The sequence below is a fragment of the Zeus faber genome (assembly GCF_960531495.2).
Source record: "Zeus faber genome assembly, chromosome: 17".
In the NCBI taxonomy this organism is placed as follows: domain Eukaryota; kingdom Metazoa; phylum Chordata; class Actinopteri; order Zeiformes; family Zeidae; genus Zeus; species Zeus faber.
In genome coordinates, this window is record NC_137204.1 from 28,317,599 (window position 1) to 28,331,594 (window position 13,996).

The 13,996-nt window shown below is 45.8% G+C and overlaps 1 protein-coding gene across 1 annotated transcript; it reads left to right on the top strand.

Moving 5' to 3' along the window:
* Positions 1–7,323: 7,323 nt before the first annotated feature.
* On the top strand, positions 7,324–13,861 carry LOC307243480 (NLR family CARD domain-containing protein 3-like). The gene is made up of 6 exons (XM_080018305.1): positions 7,324–7,452; positions 8,928–10,731; positions 10,859–11,032; positions 12,372–12,545; positions 12,764–12,810; positions 13,059–13,861. Exons 1-6 carry the CDS (start codon positions 7,416–7,418, stop codon positions 13,583–13,585), a joined length of 2,763 nt encoding a protein of 920 aa, XP_079874431.1. The 5' UTR covers positions 7,324–7,415; the 3' UTR covers positions 13,586–13,861.
* The last annotated feature ends 135 nt before the right edge of the window (positions 13,862–13,996 follow it).

Genomic DNA, 13,996 nt, shown 5'->3' on the forward strand with positions numbered 1-13,996 from the left:
GCGTCGGCGTCGTCGCTGCTCAAGCGGCTGCAGCTTGACGCCCTCGACCTCTACGTCGCCACGGAAACGCACCGCCCGTCGGTCACCGTGGACGACCCCGAGAAGCACGTCTCCACCATGGAGACCTACATCGCCTACAGAGCCTCCACCGAGGTGGAGTTTGGGCTTTTGGGGCTCGTTTAGTGCTTCACGCTGAGTCTGAGAGTGAAAGGATTCAGGGAAGAACAGCGTGCAGCCAATTTACTAATAATACACCAAAACATGTATTTATCTTACTTACATTATACTTTCTTCTGTTTTTATGTTTTGAAAACTTTAAGCGTAATTGTGTGGATTAATTTGAAAGACGTTGACACAGTATATGTACACGTCAAGTTTGAGAGGAATTCACTTTTGGTCCATCCATCTCGCCCACAATCAGAAGAGAAGGTCAACACCAGATTCATCCCTGAACGACCAGTGCTGATATAGATGAGAGGGGATGGGCTAGCCTAGCTCCTGTCAAGTTAGGGAAATACACCTTCCAGTATCTCATGCTAACTAGCTTAGCTCAATGCATGGCCGCAGAGGGGATCGGCTAGCCTAGCTCCTGTCAAGTTAGGGAAATACACCTTCCAGTATCTCATGCTAACCAGCTTCGCTCAATGCATGGACGCAGAGGGGATGGGCTAGCCTAGCTCCTGTCAAGTTAGGGAAATACACCTTCCAGCATCTCAAGCTAACTAAGTTAGCTCAGTGCATGGCCTTGGCTAGCTTTGGCTATGACGGAAGCACGGTGCCAGGTCTTTGGGAACTTGGACCTCCGGAAGCATGATTAGAAGAATGTGCGTAGCCATTGAGATGTTCTTTCTCTTTGGTGCATGACAAACTCTGGATGGATATTGTCTCGACCTGGTGATTTGCCCAGCTTCAGTTTTTTGATTGCTGCCTTTAGCTCGGCTGCTGTGAAGTCTCCTGAGAGATTAGCATCAGCGCTGGCTGCTCTGGAGAGGGATGATACCTCACACGATGTCAGTCGTGTGAGGTAGGTTTTTGTCCGCATCAGGGAAGCGACCATTTTTCAGGAGCTGGGAAGCAATAGCATCTGCAGTCACTGGACACCTACGAGGTGTTGTTTTTCTCCCTGAGAGCAAGTTGATGGTCTGCCACGCCTCCCGCCATACTGGGTGAAGTCGATGGATTCCGCTACTTCCGTCCACCTAGCCCTTGGGGTGTCATCCAGCTTCTGCAGTAGGGTTGTTGCTGTTGCGTCCATTTCTACCCTGGAGCTCGCCTGCTGGTGTTGGTGCAGCAGGCAGCTGCACTCCTCATCCCAGCCCGGGATATAGTTTTTATTGTAGCCACGTGGGATGTTGTGCTTTGCTGCCCTTAGGAGGACTTCACAGTAGGCACTGTATGCAGCATCCACATCTTCTGCTTCTGGGTCCATGAGACCAGCAGTTCTTCTTTCTGTTTCCACCGTAAACGACTGCCAGTTCACCTTCCTGAAGTTCCATCTCCTGACCGGTTTGCCAGCTACCGGCTGTACTAGGGATGGTACTTTGATGATGGATGGCCGGTGGTGTGAGCGAGGGAACCTGTCCAAGACACGTCTCTCCGGTTTCAGGTCGTTACTGTGGCATATGACGAAGGCCAGATCTGGGTTGGTGTAATAGTTCCAACGTGCAGAGCAGAAGCTTGGGGGCTCCTTTGGGTCGTACAGCAGTAGTGCCTCAATGTTAGAGGCCCACTCACTCAGTGCTTCTCCATCCTGTGATGTGTGTTGGTAACCCCAATCCGTATGTTGGCAGTTGAAGTCACCTGCATAGATGGCAGGAGCAGTCACGAATGGAAGTGATGATGCAGTCAGCGCTGTTGGTGGGGGCTTATATACGTTCACGACAGATGTTTCTTGGATTTTAGTGACCAGCCACTCGATGTTGCAGCCAGGTGGAGATTGGCTGGTGGCTGCCCAGCTCAAACCATCTCGGACGAAGGTTGCCATTCCATGCTTCTTGCTGTGGATGGATCCAGCGAGGGAGAACCCAGGAAGCTTGAGGTTTTCATCTGACACCCAGTGTGTCTCTTGCAGGAGGACCGCTGCCACTTTGTTGGAATCGGCGAGATGCCTGATGACTTCGAGTTTGGCGATGGTAAGGCCCTCGACATTGAGTTGGAGCACCGACAGACCTTGGTTTTCGACGGTGGGGGTGTCCGCCCGTCCTAAAGAGGATGTTCTCTGCCTTGGTTTTGGCCTTGGCTTGTACCTTGGTCTGCCAGCTCGATGATTCTTTGGCGACATTAGTTTTGTGAGTTGGTCTTGCACCACTTCTCACTACTCACAGGAGAGGCCTCGTGAAGGCTGTCGTCTTCTCTCCCAACACTGTTCATGACTGTTCAGCACAAAAACAACTATGGTAGTGCTTTAGTTTATTTATTATTGATAAACGTTTTTAAAATATTTATTATATATAACTGATGGAAATTAATACTTGAATTATCCATTATCCTGGACGTTTCCCTCCAATCTGATGAACTCATGCAAATTATAACAACCACCAATGAACCCTAACCCCCACAGTCATACCCACAGTGTTACACTAGTTATTTACAGTGTTACACTAGTTATTTATGGAGGACTCCTGTCAAAAATGTTTTACACCTTTGAACTTTGAACTTTTTTTGAAAGATTTTCCTTAAATATAAAGATACTGAAACTATACCGTTACCGTGTCCCAAAAACCCTGATCCCACTGGACAATCAAAATGGTCCGTTTTAATGCCAGATTGAAGATTCAAGAGGTTTATTGGTCACGTACATAAACATACGTTCATACATATATGCAGTGAAATGTTACTGAACACACCCAGAGATTATGTACAATAGTTACTAAACCGAACATAACAGCTAAGAAACAACTACCTAGCAACTAACTGAACTAACTGATTCCTAAAGCCGAATACAGTTAGTGAATAGAATATAAAATAAAATAAAATTAAAATAAGACTCAAAAAGGTGATTCAGAGTGGGGCTACAAAATAGAAGTAAAGGGAATAGAGTTATGTTTATGGTATAGGCTGTTTGTAGATACAGATACCGCTGCCCCCCGGGCGCTCGCGGGTTGGAATTTTGCACGATGGCTGAGTGAAGGAGGACTTCCAGTGAAGCACAGTGACAAGAGTCGCACATTTATTATGACGACTTTATTTTGGAACGGCAAGTACCACATCAATACAGTAGAAAGGTATATTTGCACTTGAAGTGAAAGAGACTTTGATTTGAAGGTTGAACTGGACATTTCCATGTTAGTTTTAGGTTGTGTTCTACTAAACCTCAATGACTTACAGGTTGTATTCTACTGAAACTTGGTGACAGTTCCATGTTGTATTTTACTGTAACTAGGGGACAATTTCATGTTCTATTATTGTTCCACAGTGAATAATGAACAGTATCATATATATTATTGCGGCAGTATATTAGTATAATATCTATCAAATTGCATGGCTCCATATTTGCAGTTGTCCTGTCACGTGAGCGTCATCACATCACTCCATGTGTCTGTCGTTGACGTACAGCAGATCGACCCAATGACACCAAATGATCCATGATATGAACTCAAAATGATGGGACGACGGTGCACAAGTTATTTAATAGTCAATGTTTTATTATCAACATACAACTGAAAGAAAATCAGAATCGGCCGCTCAGAATCAGATTGGGCCAAGAAAATTGCAATCGGTTCATCTCTAACCACGACCACATGTCTGAGCTGATTCTGACCGGCTGCTGTTAATTACAAACTACGTTCACACAGGTGTGTGTGTGTGTGTGTGTGTGTGTGTGTGTGTGTGTTTGTTTTGCAGATCACTCGGATGGCTTTCGACCTGCCAGAATACTGCGGCGCTAACAGGACTTTGACTGAGGAGCAAACTGGAGGACAGCCAGCCCACACACCTCATCCCAGTAGGTCACATGACCCTCATCCCAGCAGGTCACCCTCTCCGTGCGCCCTGTTCCTCTTTTTTAGTTGTTTCATTTGGAGTAACGGGGCGTGAGTAGGGATGGGTATCGTTATGGTTTTAACAGTTCTACTACTCTTACCGATACTGCTTATTGATCCGGTATCGGGATGCCACACTGAGGCATTTTTCCCACTGGTTGATGAAGTCACTGACAACACCGGGTTTTAATTGGCTTGACTCATCCTCTTTGTACCGTACAATAACCCCACCCGAGTCTCTCCGTGTGTGGTGTTTCTCTGCTTGAGGGATGGCTGTAAGGTTTCTGCGTATCCTGGGGGACGGTGGGTGTCTGTGTCCTGCCAGCACCATGTTTCAAGCACAACCACAAGGTCACGTCCTTCCATACATGCAATAAACTCTGGGTTTGAACTTTGTTCCAAAACCTGAGGAGTACAACCCTTGAATGGTCCTTGAGCTGATGAAGAAAGATTGAACTTCCTTCATATCTTGTAGAACATAGATCTATGTACAATGACAAGGAAACAAATGAGTGGAATTATGATCAGGCAGTAAGGTTTACTCTTTGTTTTTATTTGAATAATGCTGCTGTGTGTGTGTGTGTGTGTGTCTCGTCGTACCTGCTCACTGAGCTTTAGAGGTGGAGCCAGATCTCCACCTGCCGCTCAGTCCGTCTGCACTCGCTGATGTGGGAGTTGGTTCCCGGTTCCAGGTTGGACCGGTTTGACTTCACACTCATGTGACGACGCTTGAGAAGGAAAGTTTTACTGAGGAGGAACAAATGAACACAAGCAGCCAGGACGGACTGTGGAGGAACAGCAGCGTCTTCTCTCCACACATGAAGAAGGTCAAATGTCTCAGTGGATTGAAGGGACTGGAAGCCACCAGGGAACAGTGGACGTATGAAGGAACACAGGTAGGAACACAGCTCCCGACACCATATTTGTATGAGCTCATGTATTTTTGAAGAAAGCTAGAATGTGACGTTGGTTCTTGTTGATCATTTACCTTCTATTTGAAGAGCTTCCACAGGTTGGACTGAAAAACATTTGATCTGCATCCGCTTCATGTAGAACACCAGGTCGGAGAAGGGAAGGAGCTTAGTTTCAAGCTTTATATGGAGAAATACATGTACCTGTCTTACTGCTTACATACCTGTCTTACTGCTTATGCCTCACCTAAGAAATACCTGTCTATCTGCCTGTCTTACTGGAAGGGGTGAGATTTACGGGAAATGGAAGACAATGTGGTGTTGCAGGAAGTCATTCCTTTCTAACTTGTAGAGAATAGAAAGGAACGTTTGAGAAAAAAGAAACATCAACACAAGCCAGAGAATCTCAAAGCAGAGATGACAGACCAGCGAGAGAGAGACGGAGCCACTTCATGGAGCGGGAGAGAGAGACCACCACATGGTCACATGAGCCAAGGTCAAGAAAAGTGTGTTTCTGTTTGGACACAATGGATGAACGGTGACTTCTTGGAGACTGTAAATCCTTCCAGTTTGAGTTCAATGCTGTGAAACTGGAGGAGTGATGATCAACATTCATCCCTCATTCAATGTGATCAGTGAAAGGTGCTGTTCGCTGCATCTGATTGGGTAGAAATACAGAGCTTGTTCTGATGACTGAGAGATGCAGGTGTTGTAATTGGTTTGAAGTGCAACGTGTGTTGTGATGAGTGACATGCAGAGCTTGTTGTAAACTCTTTCTGTCTAAATCTTGTTGCCCAACCTGTTTGGCCCACGGGCCGGAACACTGTGACATCATCATGACATCATCTGAATTTAAAGGTCTGCAGTCAACCATGAATGTGTGTGAGGAGAGAGAGGAGGGGCGTCCCACCTCTAAAACAACTCTGTCTGGGGAACATGGCGGCCCGAGCAAAGCTAAGAGGTAAGATGAGGATCTCTGAGCGTCTGGGACTGTTGTCCATCCCAGAGCTCAGCAGTGATGTCACTGCACCTTCATGAGTCTGAGGAAAAGCTCTGTGTGTGTTGTGTTGAAGCCCAGAGCAGCAGGAGAGTCCAGAGGCTCCTGCCCCCAGTGGGGTCTCCTTCAAGAGTGACCGCTCTATGGATCATCCTATTAACGTCAAAGATGGCCGCCCCTCCAGGGAGAAGAGGTAGGACTTTGAAACAGAAGATGGAAACAGAGGAGATGGTTGTTATCATTCTCTACTGAGCAGAGGGAACAAGTCAGGAGCAAATGAATTGTTCAGAACCAGCGTTAAAGCACAACGTCAGTGACAGGGAGGGCTTTTGTTGGCACTTTTTAAATGGTTGTGTACATCCATGTAGGTGGTATAAAATATAGAAATGACTACTTCAACTTTAAAAGAACGGGTAGTGCACTGAGTTCAAGCTTCCAGTGATATTGGATATTGATATCAACTGCTGCAACCATGGCAACCTGTCCTGATGCATTGTGGGACATGTCCTTTCAAAATGACTCATCTTGTCTGTTGCTTTTTTATGATGAATTGTAGTTTTAGTTGTATTAATATCTTGTACTTATTATGGTATATTTCCATTTGTTAAAATGTTGAATTCTGTCTCTAAATATATCTCTATTTGTGTGGAACGATCCAAATGTGTCAAATAAAAAGGTGTGGCTGGGGCTGCACCAGTGACCCCTCCAAACTTGAACTTGTCCGTCAGTTTTGAAGAACACGATTGGTGAATTCCGCCTTGTTTTCATTGATGGGAGTGCAACTGAGCAAACAACTGTGTTGATTGTGAACCACAGTGAAATGGAGAGGAAAAGAAAGGTGAGAACAGCCAAGCATAGCACCGTATCTAAGGAGGTGGAGTGTGAATATGTATTTGGGAACAGTACTCGTGTGGTGGGTCGCTCTGTGAGTCAAAGTCCCGGCTCCTTGTTCAGTCCCATCAGAACCTTCAAACTCTGTCACATCCAAGAGTGTTTTTACTACAAGACACCACCTCTAACTGTGTGTGTGTGTGTGTGTGTGTGTGTGTGTGTGTGTGTGTGTGTGTGTGTGTGTGTGTGTGTGTGTGTGTGTGTGTGTGTGTTTGTGTTCTCCACAGAGACCAGCAGAGGTCAGAGGTCACCAGTGCTCAGTCTGGGCAGCAGCATCAAACAGACCTGGACTCCTTATTCCTGGTGTGTAAATGTCCAACAAGCTCCAAATGACATGAAGCAGCATGTGTTGTGGTGCTGATGGTCTCCATGCTTCCTCTTCACACCAGTGGGATGTGGATCCAGGACAGTAATGTTCTCACTGATGTTTTTCTGTTCCAGCTGCTGGAGGACAACATGGTCACCTTTGTGAAGGAGGAGCTGAAGAGGCTCCGGATGGTTCTGAGTCCAGATGAGCCACGATGCTCAGAGAGGCAGAGGGAGGAAGAGGATGATGAGGTGGACGCTGAGGAAGAGGAGCAGAGGAGGAGCGCCAGAGAGGGAGTTGTGAACATCACACTGCACTTCCTGAGGAGGATGAAGCAGGAGGATGTGGCTGACTCTCTGCAGAGCAGTAAGAGACTGTGCTTCACACATTTAAAGGAACATTCCACTCTGGTTCTCTGCTTGATTATGCAACTGTTTCTGAGAAGACAATGAGAGCTCCACCAGTTCTCTACATGTAGAGTTCAGAGATACATCCAGGAGACGGTCGCTAGGAGACGGTCGCTAGGAGACGGTCGCTGGGAGACGGTCGCTGGGAGACGGTCACTAGGAGATGGTCGCTAGGAGAAGGTCGCTAGCAGACAGTGGGGGAGTAAAGAGACAATCACTGGGAGACAATCGCTAGGAGACGGTCGCTAGAAGACAGTCGCTACGAGACAGTCGCTCGGAGACCTTTGCTATGACATAGTTGGCGAGTAAGGAGACAGTCGCTAGGAGACAGTCGCTAGGAGACAGTCGCGAGTAAACAGTCGGGGAGTAAGGTGACAGTTGCTAGGATACAGTCACGAGGATACAGTCGCTAGGAGACAGTTGCAAGGAGACAGTCGCGAGGAGACAGTGCGGAGTAAGGACACAGTCGCAAGGACACTGTCGCTTTGAGACAGTTGCAAGGAGACAGTCGCTAGGAGTCAGTGGGGAGTAAGGACACAGTCGCAAGGACACAATCGCTAGGAGACAGTTGCAAGGAGACAGTCACAAGTAGACAGTCGGGGAGTAAGGTGACAGTCGCTAGGAGACAGTCGCTAGGATACAGTCACAAGGATACAGTCAGTAGGGGAGGGTTGCAAGGAGACAGTCGCTAGGAGACAGTGGGGAGTAAGGACACAGTCGCTAGGAGACAGTCGCTAGGATACAGTCACAAGGATACAGTCGCTAGGAGAGGGTTGCAAGGAGACAGTCGCTAGGAGACAGTGGGGAGTAAGGACAGTCGCGAGAACACAGTCGCTAGGATACAGTCGCTAGGAGACAGTTGCAAGGAGACAGTGGGGAGTAAGGAGACAGCATAGGGGCTGGGAATCACTCTATGACTGAGTCTAGGAACTCGGACTTTCATGTTGTTTCCCGTGGAATAATATATAATCAATACTGAAGCAACAAATTAGGTGTTTACTTTTTGAGACTGCTAGTAGTACCATTTAAATGGGAGATTTATAGTGGTACTAGTACCTTTGTATTGGGAGATTTATAGTAGTATAAGTTCCTTTTTAATGGGAGATTTATCGTAGCACTAATACCTTTTTAATGGGATATTTCTACACCTCGGTATCAGAGTAGAATGGTGTGCTACTAATAAGCCAGTAAAGCTACATGTTGGTTGTCATGGTGGAACATGTTCATATTAGTAAAGCTGCAGATTTATAAGCAAATGCACAGTAAACCTCCACATCACACCCATCCAGTCAGTCAGTCTGCTTGTTCCGACTGTGATGAGCTAAATACACAACATGGGTTTGTGAGTTGCACACGTTGAGCAGGAAATATTGACATGACCCTCATTGACCTTAACATCTACTCATTGATGTTCTCTGTTGTTTGTTCATTCAGTAATTCTTGCTCTTGTCTGCCGACGTCAACTGAAGTCTCATCTGAAGGAGAAGTTCCAGTGTTTGTTTGAGGGAATCGCTAAAGCAGGACAAGCAACACTTCTGAAGCAGATGTACACAGAGCTCCACATCACAGAGGGAGGGGGTGAGGAGGTCAACCAGGAACATGAGGTCAGACTGATGGAGGCAGCTTCCAGGAAAACAGTGACAGAAGAAACAGTCATCAAATGTCAAGACATCTTTAAACCCTTACCTGGACAAGATCAACCAATCAGAACACTGATGACAACGGGCGTGGCCGGCATTGGTAAAACAGTGTTAACACACAAGTTCACTCTGGACTGGGCTGAAGACAACGCCAACCAGGACATACACTTCACCTTCCCATTCACCTTCAGAGAGCTGAACTTGCTGAAAGGGAAACAGTTCAGTTTGGTGGAACTTGTTCATCACTTCTTTCTTGAAACCAAAGAATCAGGAATCTGCAGCTACGACAACTTCCAAGTTGTGTTCATCTTGGACGGTCTGGATGAGTGTCGACTTCCTCTGGACTTCCAGAACAATGAGACGTGGACTGATGTCACAGCGTCCACCTCAGTGGACGTTCTGCTGACAAACCTCATCCGTGGCAACCTGCTTCCCTCCGCTCGCCTCTGGATAACCACACGACCTGCAGCGGCCAATCAGATCCCTCCTGAGTGTGTGGACATGCTGACAGAGGTGAGAGGCTTCAGCGACCCACAGAAGGAGGAATACTTCAGGAAGAGATTCAGAGAGGAGGAGCAGGCTGACGCCATCATCTCAAAAATCAAGGCATCACGCAGCCTCCACATCATGTGTCACATCCCAGTCTTCTGTTGGATCACTGCTACAGTTCTGGATCACGTCCTGACAACCGCCCAGAGAGGAGAGATGCCCAAGACCCTGACTGAGATGTACATCCACTTCCTGCTGGTTCAGTCCATACAGGGGAACGTCAAGTATCGTGGAGGATCTGGGACAGATCCACGCTGGAATACAGAGAGCAAGGAGATCATTCTGTCCCTGGGAAAACTGGCCTTTGAGCAGCTGGAGAAAGGAAACCTGATCTTCTATGAAGCAGACCTGGCAGAGTGTGGCATTGATGTCAGAGCAGCCTCAGTGTACTCAGGAGTCTTCACCCAGATCTTTAAAGAGGAGTGTGGGCTTTACCAGGACAAGGTGTTCTGCTTTGTCCATCTGAGCATCCAGGAGTTTCTGGCTGCTGTTTATGTCTTTATGACGATTACCAGCACCGGTGTCAATCTGCTGTCAGAACCACAACCAACATCAAAGTGTTCTCAGCTTTTTTTAAAGAAACCTGACTTTCAATCCCTCTACCAGAGTGCTGTGGACAAGGCCTTGCAGAGTGTCAACGGACACCTGGACTTGTTCCTTCGCTTCCTATTGGGCCTTTCACTAGAGACCAATCAGCTGCTCCTACGAGGCCTGCTGGAAACGACAGGAAGTACCTCAGTGACCAATCAGAAAACAGTGCTTTACATCAAGAAGAAGTTCAGTGAGAATCTCTCTCCAGAAAGAAGCATCAACCTGTTCCACTGTCTGAATGAGCTGAATGACCGTTCTCTAGTGGAGCAGATCCAACATCACCTGAGATTAGGACGTCTCTCCAGAGAGAAGCTCTCCCCTGCTCAGTGGTCAGCTCTGCTCTTCATCTTACTGTCATCAGAAGAGGAGCTGGAAGTGTTTGACCTGAAGAAATACTCTGCTTCAGAGGAGGCTCTTCTGAGGCTGCTGCCCGTGGTCAAAGCCTCCAAAACATCTCTGTAGGTGCACAGATAACATACGTATATTAACTGTACACTGTTTGACATCTGGTGAGATATTTGAAGTAAATATCTGTGTATATCTAAAATCAAACTATGTATTTATCTGTGTCATGTTGATGTGCAGGCTGAGAGGCTGTAATCTGTCAGAGAGAAGCTGTGAAGCTCTGGCCTCAGTTCTCAGCTCCAACTCCTCTCGTCTGAGAGAGCTGGACCTGAGCAACAATGATCTGCAGGATTCAGGAGTGAAGCTGCTCTCTGCTGGACTGGGGAGTCCACACTGTGCACTGGACACTCTCAGGTCAGTGTTACTCAACCTTGACCTAAATATTTCAGTCATATTGTGTTTTGTATACAACTGTAGATAACTATGTCAATATACAATATTTAATATAGATATTATAACTTTGTTAAAATAATACATAGAATATATATAAACATTATTATTCTAAATGTAAAATTAATTAATATAATATTCATATCAGGGTAATCATTATGAGTTAAAACTATTTTTTTCTTCCATATCTCTTAGACAGCTCGTACAGTTCAACCACAGCCTTTTTCCAAACAATGTCATTGAACAACGTTCCAAAGAGTCACAACTTCCATCACAGTTACAGCCTCATACACCTTTACATCCTCACATTCAAAGGACAGTTAGATGACTACCCCCCCAACCCTCAAATAAGGATCAGGAAAAAATTCCCAGAATCCCAAACACAAACATAAAGGAACCTTGAGAAGGGACTTGAGAGAGGGATCCTCCTTCCAGGATGGCTAGGAGAGCAATAGGTGCAGAGTGAGGAAGAGAGACATGGAATTAAGAACAGCAAAACACACAATGTCAAAACTACCAATTATACATGAGAATATTTTGGAAGAGACGTGAACGTGGAATAAAACAAAGGTGTCGTGGTTATTTTAAATGGTTAATGTCCCATGAAATGTTCTTATAATAACCACTGTGGGACTGAATGAGGGATTTGTCTTCAAGCACCATGTTCATTGTAACCCAAAAACAACTCCAGTGAAGTGAATGTACAAAGTGGTTTCAAAATAAAGGTAATCAATGCTTTCATTCCACAGCCAAGATTGTGAAACAAAATTAGTCCATAATTCAAACCAAGGAGCTCTGAGTATCTGTATGTGTGTGTGCTCACTGCTCCCAGTGCAGCCACACCTGAACTGAAATGAGTTCAGGTGTGTTCCTTAGTTCCTCCAGCAGCCTGCAGAGGGAGCCACCTCACAGTGTCATTAGTACATGCATACACATTGTCAATATACTACCATCTGACTGATTACTAGTTTTTACTCTTAAGTCAAATACGTTATCTGTAGGTTAGAACATAACAACCTATTTTCTGGCTCCTACAAAGGACTCAACATAATGTGAAGCTGCATAATCCAGGTGTTCTGAAGCCAAATCATAGAACCATGAGTCCATTCTCACAATCATGTCTTTGTAGATGAATTATTGAATTGAATGAATTATTATGAAGTTCCTAATGTTTTTGTGTGTGTGTGTGTGTGTGCAGGCTGGCTCACATCAATATTCCATCTCATTGTGTTATGTATCAGTGTCTGTTGCCGTAGCAACCGTCTTCCTGATGTTGACACCTGGTGCTTCATGTTGTTTGCAGTTTGTCAGGCTGTCTGCTCACACAGGAGGGCGTGGCTTCTCTGGCCTCAGCTCTGAGCTCCAACCCGTCCCATCTGAGAGAGCTGGACCTGAGCTACAACCACCCAGGAGAGGCAGGAGTGAGGCTGCTCTCTGCTGGCCTGGAGGAGCCACGCTGGAGACTGGACACTCTCAGGTATGGAGAGACCAGCTGACACTCCCTGACAAGCTCTTCTACAAGGAGGACGCTCCACAACCATGTGGTCAATCATACTGGGATGCTGGGGAACGTGCTTTGTTGTTAGACAGCACATATGACCGATGCATGATGGGAAACCATGGATACGGGAGCTTCTTAATGTCCCTGTTTCCCTGATCTCAGAGAACGTTCTGCTCTGACTGTGTTCTTCCCAGGGTGGAGCACGGTGGAGTGTGGAGGCTGAAACCAGGAGTGAGGAAGTGTAAGTGTCTGTTTAGTTTGATTCATTACTATTTATCAACTATTTAGATGGAAAGTCCATCCACACAGCAGTACGGGACGTCCATCCATTCACATCCTACTGAGAATGAAGATGATGGTGGACATCATGTGTCTTCATCACACGGCTGATAAATGGACAATCTGTCTGTTGATCAATCCACAATATATGAACCAAACAGGGATGTTAGATTATAAACTGTTGCTCTTTTGTGTCTTGTTCTCCACCAGATGCTGTTAAACTCACACTGGACCCAAACACAGCAAACAGACAACTCTGTCTGTCCGACAACAACAGGAAGGTGATGATGGTTGAAGAGGAGCAGCCACATCCTGATCACACAGACAGATTTGACTTCTGGAGACAGGTGTTGTGTAGAGAAGGTCTGACTGGACGCTGCTACTGGGAGGTAGAGAGGGAAGGAGGGGTTTATATAGGAATGACATACAGAGGAATCACAAGGAAAGGAGGGAGGCTTGACTGCTGTCTTGGATCTAATGACAAGTCCTGGATCCTGTCTTGTTCTAATGATTGTTACTATGTCTGCTACAATAACAGTAGAACAGTCATAAATCTCCCTCCGTCCTCTGGTCGTCACAGAGTTGGAGTGTATGTGGACTGGTCTGCTGGCACTCTGTCCTTCTACTCAGTTTCCTCTGACACACTGAGACACCTCCACACCTTCTACACCACATTCACTCAACCACTCCACCCTGGTTTTTGTTTGTGGTCTGGTTCCTCAGTGTCTCTGTTATAGGTGGAGGAGGTGTAGTATCCTCTCTCTAAAAGCTGAACTGAATATTCAGTGTTTTTATCACATAGTTTATAAACACTGTATGTAATTGCCTTTCCATGCTGTGGTACATTCATGTACATGACATGTTTTTATAGTAATTATTCCTTCATCTGTGTATAACTTTACTGTCAAAATAAGTGTTGGAGTCATGTTGATGTTTGTCAACCTGCTGTTGTCCAGTCTTCTGTATGTTACTGTTATTTCATAACTCTCTAGAAATGCTTTTCATGTTTTGATGGGAACATAAGACTCACTTTGTTCAAATATGTGTGATAATGAAAACTATTGAATGTGGAAGTTTTGGAATTTTCTTGATGTGACATCTTTAAAAACAACTTTTTAAAATAAATTGGATGAAACACTTGATGAGGA

Bases quoted from the DNA above. Each gene is read 5' to 3' on its own strand.
- LOC307243480 (XM_080018305.1), top strand. From the start codon at position 7,416: ATGAAGCAGGAGGATGTGGCTGACTCTCTGCAGAGCA. The intron at 7,453-8,927 runs GTAAGAGACTGT...TTGTTCATTCAG, and splicing joins GGCTGACTCTCTGCAGAGCA to TAATTCTTGCTCTTGTCTGC. The intron at 11,033-12,371 runs GTCAGTGTTACT...TGTTGTTTGCAG, and splicing joins TGTGCACTGGACACTCTCAG to TTTGTCAGGCTGTCTGCTCA.